This window comes from Ranitomeya imitator, chromosome 1 (assembly GCF_032444005.1).
Source record: "Ranitomeya imitator isolate aRanImi1 chromosome 1, aRanImi1.pri, whole genome shotgun sequence".
NCBI lineage: Eukaryota > Metazoa > Chordata > Amphibia > Anura > Dendrobatidae > Ranitomeya > Ranitomeya imitator.
The window spans coordinates 358976132-358984164 of record NC_091282.1 but is presented as its reverse complement, the minus strand read 5'-3'; the positions used below and the strand labels follow the sequence as shown (position 1 = coordinate 358984164).

Here is an 8033-nt window from a genome sequence, read left to right as displayed (position 1 = left end):
GTAGTTGAACATTTTTGACAGATGACTTTGCGCTGATCAATTGGATGTTGTTTAAAAAAAATGCCAGACTGCACTCTTTCTAGCATCGGATACCTTTTCAGGCATTGCAGACTGAGCTTTAACCGGATGGCCACGCTGTCCTCCAACAGGTTTTGACTTTGCCACGCGTTTTGGGCAAGATACGGGCCCGGCAGATGGAACCTCTTTCAATGTTGATGCCTGCTGCGGCCCCTCCTCCTCCGCTTCAGAGCTGCTGCCGCCTCCACCCTGTTCCCCCAATGGCTGCCAATCGGGGTCAAGAACTGGGTCATCTATTACCTCTTCTTGTAGCTCGTGTGCAACTTCGTCTGTGTCACCGTGTCGGTCGGTGGTATAGCGTTCGTGATGGGGCAACATAGTCTCATCAGGGTCTGATTCTTGATCAGCACCCTGCGAGGGCAATGTTGTGGTCTGAGTCAAAGGACCAGCATAGTAGTCTGGCTGTGCATCAGTGCACTCCATGTCAGATTCAACTTGTAATGGGCATGGACTGTTAACTGCTTCACTTTCTAAGCCAGGGACGGTATGTGTAAAGAGCTCCATGGAGTAACCCGTTGTGTCGCCTGCTGCATTCTTCTCTGTTGTTGTTTTTGCTGAAGAGGACAAGGAAGCGACTTGTCCCTGACCGTGAACATCCACTAACGACGCGCTGCTTTTACTTTTACCAGTTTCACGAGAGGAGGCAAAAGAGCTAGAGGCTGAGTCAGCAAGATAAGCCAAAACTTGCTCTTGCTGCTCCGGCTTTAAAAGCGGTTTTCCTACTCCCAGAAAAGGGAGCGTTCGAGGCCTTGTGTAGCCAGACGACGAACCTGGCTCCACAGCTCCAGACTTAGGTGCAATATTTTTTTTCCCACGACCACCTGATGCTCCACCACTACCACTACCCTCATTACCAGCTGACAATGAACGCCCCCGGCCACGACCTCTTCCACCAGACTTCCTCATTGTTTTAAAAACGTTACCAAACTAACGGTATTTGTTGCTGTCACACAACTTACACGGTGAGCTATAACTTCAGTATGATTTAGCTACCCCTTTACAGGTGGGTGAGACCACAACGAAAATCAGGCACAATGTTACACACTCTGTTGTTGGTGGCAACAAATGAGAGAGATGCCACACATGCAGGACTGTCACTGAAGCGCAAATGTAAATATTAATCTCCCACTGATTTGTTTGTTTTTTTTTAAAAGGGAGACTTTAGAAAAAAAAAATAATAAAAAAAAATGATTTTTTAAGGAAGAATTTATAAACCAAATAAAATGAAATGATTGTTTCAGGGAGAATTTAGAAAACAAATAATAAAAAAAAAGGCTTTCTATGGCCCACTGAGTGAGAGAGGACGCACACAGGAGTCAGGAGTGGCACACAAGCCCAGAGGCCAATATTTATCTCCCACTGATTGATTTAGTGATTTTTTCAGGTAGATTTTGGAACCCAAATCAAGCAAAAAAATTAATAGGCTTTCTATGGCCCACAATTGGAGAGAGAGAGATGGCACACAAGCAGAAAGGGCAATATTAATCTCCCACTGATTTGATTTTTTTTTTTTTCAGGGAGAGTTTAGAAAAAAAAAATACAAAAAAATGAATTTTTCAGGAAGAATTTAGAAACCAAATAAAATAAAATGATTGTTTCAGGGAGAATTTAGAAAACAAATAAAAAAAAAATAGGCTTTGTAGGGCCCACTGAGTGAGAGAGGACGCACACAGGAGTCAGGAGTGGCACACAAGCCCAGAGGCCAATATTTTTCTCCCACTGATTGATTTAGTGATTTTTTCAGGTAGATTTTGGAACCCAAATCAAGCAAAAAAATTAATAGGCTTTCTATGGCCCACAATTGGAGAGAGAGAGATGGCACACCCAGGAGTCAAGACTGGCACACAAGCAGAAAGGGCAATATTAATCTCCCACTGATTTGATTTTTTTTTTTTTTTCAGGGAGACTTTAGAAAAAAAAAATACAAAAAAATGAATTTGTCAGGAAGAATTTAGAAACCAAATAAAATAAAATGATTGTTTCAGGGAGAATTTAGAAAACAAATTAAAAAAAAATAGGCTTTGTAGGGCCCACTGAGTGAGAGAGGACGCACACAGGAGTCAGGAGTGGCACACAAGCCCAGAGGCCAATATTTTTCTCCCACTGATTGATTTAGTGATTTTTTCAGGTAGATTTTGGAACCCAAATTAAGCAAAAAAATTAATAGGCTTTCTATGGCCCACAATTGGAGAGAGAGAGATGGCACACCCAGGAGTCAAGACTGGCACACAAGCAGAAAGGGCAATATTAATCTCCCACTGATTTGATTTTTTTTTTTTTCAGGGAGACTTTAGAAAAAAAAAATACAAAAAAATGAATTTTTCAGGAAGAATTTAGAAACCAAATAAAATAAAATGATTGTTTCAGGGAGAATTTAGAAAACAAATTAAAAAAAAATAGGCTTTGTAGGGCCCACTGAGTGAGAGAGGACGCACACATGAGTCAGGAGTGGCACACAAGCCCAGAGGCCAATATTTTTCTCCCACTGATTGATTTAGTGATTTTTTCAGGTAGATTTTGGAATCCAAAACAAGCAAAAAAATTAATAGGCTTTCTATGGCCCACAATTGGAGAGAGAGAGAGATGGCACACCCAGGAGTCAAGACTGGCACACAAGCAGAAAGGGCAATATTAATCTCCCACTGATTTGATTTTTTTTTTTTTTCAGGGAGACTTTAGAAAAAAAAATACAAAAAAATGAATTTTTCAGGAAGAATTTAGAAACCAAATAAAATAAAATGATTGTTTCAGGGAGAATTTAGAAAACAAATAAAAAAAAAATAGGCTTTGTAGGGCCCACTGAGTGAGAGAGGACGCACACAGGAGTCAGGAGTGGCACACAAGCCCAGAGGCCAATATTTTTCTCCCACTGATTGATTTAGTGATTTTTTCAGGTAGATTTTGGAACCCAAATCAAGCAAAAAAATAAATAGGCTTTCTATGGCCCACTATTTGTGAGAGAGATGGCACGCTCAGGACTGGCACACAAGCCCAGAGGCCAATATTAATCTCCCACTTTTTTTTTTTTTTTCCAGGGAAAATTTATAAACCCAATAAAAAAAATAATAAATAGGCTTTCTATGGCCCACTATCTGAGAGAGAGAGATGGCACGCTTAGGACTGGCACACAAGCCCAAAGGCCAATATTAATCTCCCACTGATTGATTTATTGATTTTTTCAGGTAGAATTTAGAACCCAAATCAACCAAAAAAATAAATAGGCTTTCTATGGCCCACTATTTGTGAGAGAGATGGCACGCTCAGGGCTGGCACACAAGCCCAGAGGCCAATATTAATCTCCCACTTTTTTTTTTTTTTTCCAGGGAAAATTTATAAACCCAATAAAAAAAATAATAAATAGGCTTTCTATGGCCCACTATCTGAGAGAGAGAGATGGCACGCTTAGGACTGGCACACAAGCCCAAAGGCCAATATTAATCTCCCACTGATTGATTTATTGATTTTTTCAGGTAGAATTTAGAACCCAAATCAAGCAAAAAAATTAATAGGCTTTCTATGGCCCACTGAGTGAGAGATGGCACACACAGGAGTCAGGAGTGGCACACAAGCCCTGAGGCCAATATTTTTCTCCCACTGATTGATGTGATTTTTTCAGGTAGATTTTGGAACCCAAATCAAGCAAAAAAATAAATAGGCTTTCTATGGCCCACTGAGTGAGAGATGGCACACACAGGAGTAAGGAGTGGCACACAAGCCCTGAGGCCAATATTTTTCTCCCACTGATTGATGTAGTGATTTTTTCAGGTAGATTTTAGAACCCAAATCAAGCAAAAAAATAAATAGGCTTTCTATGGCCCACTGAGTGAGAGATGACACAGACAGGGATGGCACTCTAGCAGAAATGCCAATCTTAATCTCCCACAAAAAAAAAAAAAAAAAAAGGAACTGTCCTTCAATTACTATCTCCCTGCAGTAATCTCAGCCAGGTATGGCAGGCAGCAATAAGGAGTGGACTGATGCACAAATTAAATAAAAAGTGTGGACAAACAAACAAGATAGCTGTGCAGAAAGGAAGGAACAAGAGGATTTGTGCTTTGAAAAAAGCAGTTGGTTTGCACAGCGGCGTACACACAGCAATGCAGCTATCAGGGAGCCTTCTAGGGCAGCCCAATGAGCTACAGCGCTGAGAAAAAAAAAAAAAATGTAGCTTCCACTATCCCTGCACACCGAAGGTGGTGTTGGACAGTGCAAATCGCTACAGCACAAGCGGTTTGGTGGTTAATGGACCCTGCCTAACGCTATCCCTGCTTTTGACGAAGCGGCAGCAACCTCTCCCTAAGCTCAGATCAGCAGCAGTAACATGGCGGTCGGCGGGAACGCCCCTTTATAGCCCCTGTGACGCCGCGGACAGCAAGCCAATCACTGCAATGCCCTTCTCTAAGATGGTGGGGACCAGGACCTATGTCATCACGCTGCCCACACTCTGCGTTTACCTTCATTGGCTGAGAAATGGCGCTTTTCGCGTCATTGAAACGCGACTTTGGCGCGAAAGTCGCGTACCGCATGGCCGACCCCGCACAGGGGTCGGATCGGGTTTCATGAAACCCGACTTTGTCAAAAGTCGGCGACTTTTGAAAATGTTCGACCCGTTTCGCTCAACCCTAGTCAGCACATTGATGGGGATATTCACAAATTCCCTTATAATTGTTGTGAACATTACAGACAAAGTGAACGGTAAGCCTCTCAGTCCATCAGACCTCATTCTGATTACTCTGAGCACATCTAATGTTTTATTTCAGCTCATAATGCTGGCAAATGATTTCCTGAGCTTCCTTGATAGCGAGCTCTATTTTTCGGATGAGATATACGCTCTATTTACTATTATGTTAAGCCTCCCCATTTACTCCAGCTTCTGGCTCACTGTTTGTCTCTCCGTGAACTATTGTCTTCAGATCGTCATATTCACCAATCCATATCTTATTCGAATCAAATTTGCTGTCTCCAAATTAATACCAGTACTTCTTTTGGCTTCAGTTTCCTTAGCAATGGCTACTTGTATACCTGCTGCATGGAACCTTTACAGGTTCACGGTGGAAAATGAAATGCTAGGTGAAATCCCAAGAAACAATGAAAACCCTATATTAAGGGTCACCAATCTAACCCAAGAAGAGGTGCGAAACCGGCTAAATAAGATTAAAATAGATAAATCTCCGGGTCCGGATGGCATACACCCACGAGTACTAAGAGAACTAAGTAATGTAATAGATAAACCATTATTTCTTATTTTTAGTGACTCTATAGCGACAGGGTCTGTTCCGCAGGACTGGCGCATAGCAAATGTGGTGCCAATATTCAAAAAGGGCTCTAAAAGTGAACCTGGAAATTATAGGCCAGTAAGTCTAACCTCTATTGTTGGTAAAATATTTGAAGGGTTTCTGAGGGATGTTATTCTGGATTATCTCAATGAGAATAACTGTTTAACTCCATATCAGCATGGGTTTATGAGAAATCGCTCCTGTCAAACCAATCTAATCAGTTTTTATGAAGAGGTAAGCTATAGACTGGACCACGGTGAGTCATTGGACGTGGTATATCTCGATTTTTCCAAAGCGTTTGATACCATGCCGCACAAGAGGTTGGTACACAAAATGAGAATGCTTGGTCTGGGGGAAAATGTGTGTAAATGGGTTAGTAACTGGCTTAGTGATAGAAAGCAGAGGGTGGTTATAAATGGTATAGTCTCTAACTGGGTCGCTGTGACCAGTGGGGTACCGCAGGGGTCAGTATTGGGACCTGTTCTCTTCAACATATTCATTAATGATCTGGTAGAAGGTTTACACAGTAAAATATCGATATTTGCAGATGATACAAAACTATGTAAAGCAGTTAATACAAGAGAAGATAGTATTCTGCTACAGATGGATCTGGATAAGTTGGAAACTTGGGCTGAAAGGTGGCAGATGAGGTTTAACAATGATAAATGTAAGGTTATACACATGGGAAGAGGGAATCAATATCACCATTACACACTGAACGGGAAACCACTGGGTAAATCTGACAGGGAGAAGGACTTGGGGATCCTAGTTAATGATAAACTTACCTGGAGCAGCCAGTGCCAGGCAGCAGCTGCCAAGGCAAACAGGATCATGGGGTGCATTAAAAGAGGTCTGGATACACATGATGAGAGCATTATACTGCCTCTGTACAAATCCCTAGTTAGACCGCACATGGAGTACTGTGTCCAGTTTTGGGCAGCGGTGCTCAGGAAGGATATAATGGAACTAGAGAGAGTACAAAGGAGGGCAACAAAATTAATAAAGGGGATGGGAGAACTACAATACCCAGATAGATTAGCGAAATTAGGATTATTTAGTCTAGAAAAAAGACGACTGAGGGGCGATCTAATAACCATGTATAAGTATATAAGGGGACAATACAAATATCTCGCTGAGGATCTGTTTATACCAAGGAAGGTGACGGGCACAAGGGGGCATTCTTTGCGTCTGGAGGAGAGAAGGTTTTTCCACCAACATAGAAGAGGATTCTTTACTGTTAGGGCAGTGAGAATCTGGAATTGCTTGCCTGAGGAGGTGGTGATGGCGAACTCAGTCGAGGGGTTCAAGAGAGGCCTGGATGTCTTCCTGGAGCAGAACAATATTGTATCATACAATTATTAGGTTCTGTAGAAGGACGTAGATCTGGGTATTTATTATGATGGAATATAGGCTGAACTGGATGGACAAATGTCTTTTTTCGGCCTTACTAACTATGTTACTATGTTACTATGTTAGATATCCTGAAAATGTAAATATGTCGAGTGATCAGGAGATGGAAATTTCAGTTCCTAAACAGAATATTGCATATCTGATTCCTTCTAATGTTCTAAACTGCTCTCTTCCTTTAATACTGGTAGCAATTGCCAATGGAGTAATTGTAAAGTCACTTGTGATTCACAATTCAGACAGAATTCCAAATGGAGATCTCAGTCAAAGAGCACAAGGTAGAGTTCGAGCAGCTAGAACCATAAGTGGTCTACTCATGCTCTACATATTCTTCTATGTGTCCGAAATCCTTATGTTTGTGGACGTCTTTCCTCCCAACAGCCCCGGATTTTGCATCTGTTTGATCGTAATCTACAGCTATTCTCCGGCACAGTCAATTGTTCTTATTTTTGGGAACCCAAAGCTAAAAAAAATATCTTCCAATTTACTCAGTAGAGTACATGGTTTTAAATGTCAAAAGTCAAAGAAATCCTCTGTGATGTTCATTAAACTGAGGCATAAGAAGAAAATTCACTTATCAGATTAAATGCTTACTGGACTGGTAAATTATAAGAATGGATAATACAATAGCAAGCATACATTTTAATACATTTTACACTAAAGAGATGCCAAAGTCTACTCCCGACCTCCTTCAAATGAGCACAAAACTGTCACAGTTATCAAATAAGCATAAAAAAATGACTCCTGTAAAGGTTTGAAGCTTAACTCTTTAGTGACAGAGCAAAATATTGTCCTTAATGACAAAGCCAATTTTTACAATTCTGACCGCTGTCAATTTATGAAGTTATAACTCTGGAACACTTCAACGGATCCCATTGATTCTGAGTTTGTTTTTTTCGTGACATATTGTACTTCATGTTAGTGGTAAAATATGACTTGCGTTTCTTTATGAAGAAAATGGAAATTTGGCAAAAATTGTGAAAATTTTGCCATTTTAAAAAATTTTCATTTTTGTGCCCTTAAATCAGAGTCATAGTGCACAAAATAGTTAATAAATAACATTTCCCACATGTCTACTTTACATCAGCACAATTTTGGGAACATAATTTTTTTTTTCAGGAAGTTATAAGGGTTAAAAGTTGACCAACGATTTCTCATTTTTACAACAAAATTTACAAAACCTTTTTTTTTTAGGGACCACCACATTTCAAGTGAGTTTGGGAGGTCAATATGCTGGAAAATAGCTCAATGTGACACCACTGTAAAATGTTG

At 40.6% G+C, this 8033-nt stretch overlaps 1 protein-coding gene across 1 annotated transcript; it reads left to right on the top strand.

Moving 5' to 3' along the window:
- Positions 1 to 4676: 4676 nt before the first annotated feature.
- Positions 4677 to 7347, top strand: LOC138666919 (taste receptor type 2 member 40-like). The gene is made up of 2 exons (XM_069755142.1): positions 4677 to 5122; positions 6831 to 7347. Exons 1-2 carry the CDS (start codon positions 4677 to 4679, stop codon positions 7345 to 7347), a joined length of 963 nt encoding a protein of 320 aa, XP_069611243.1.
- The last annotated feature ends 686 nt before the right edge of the window (positions 7348 to 8033 follow it).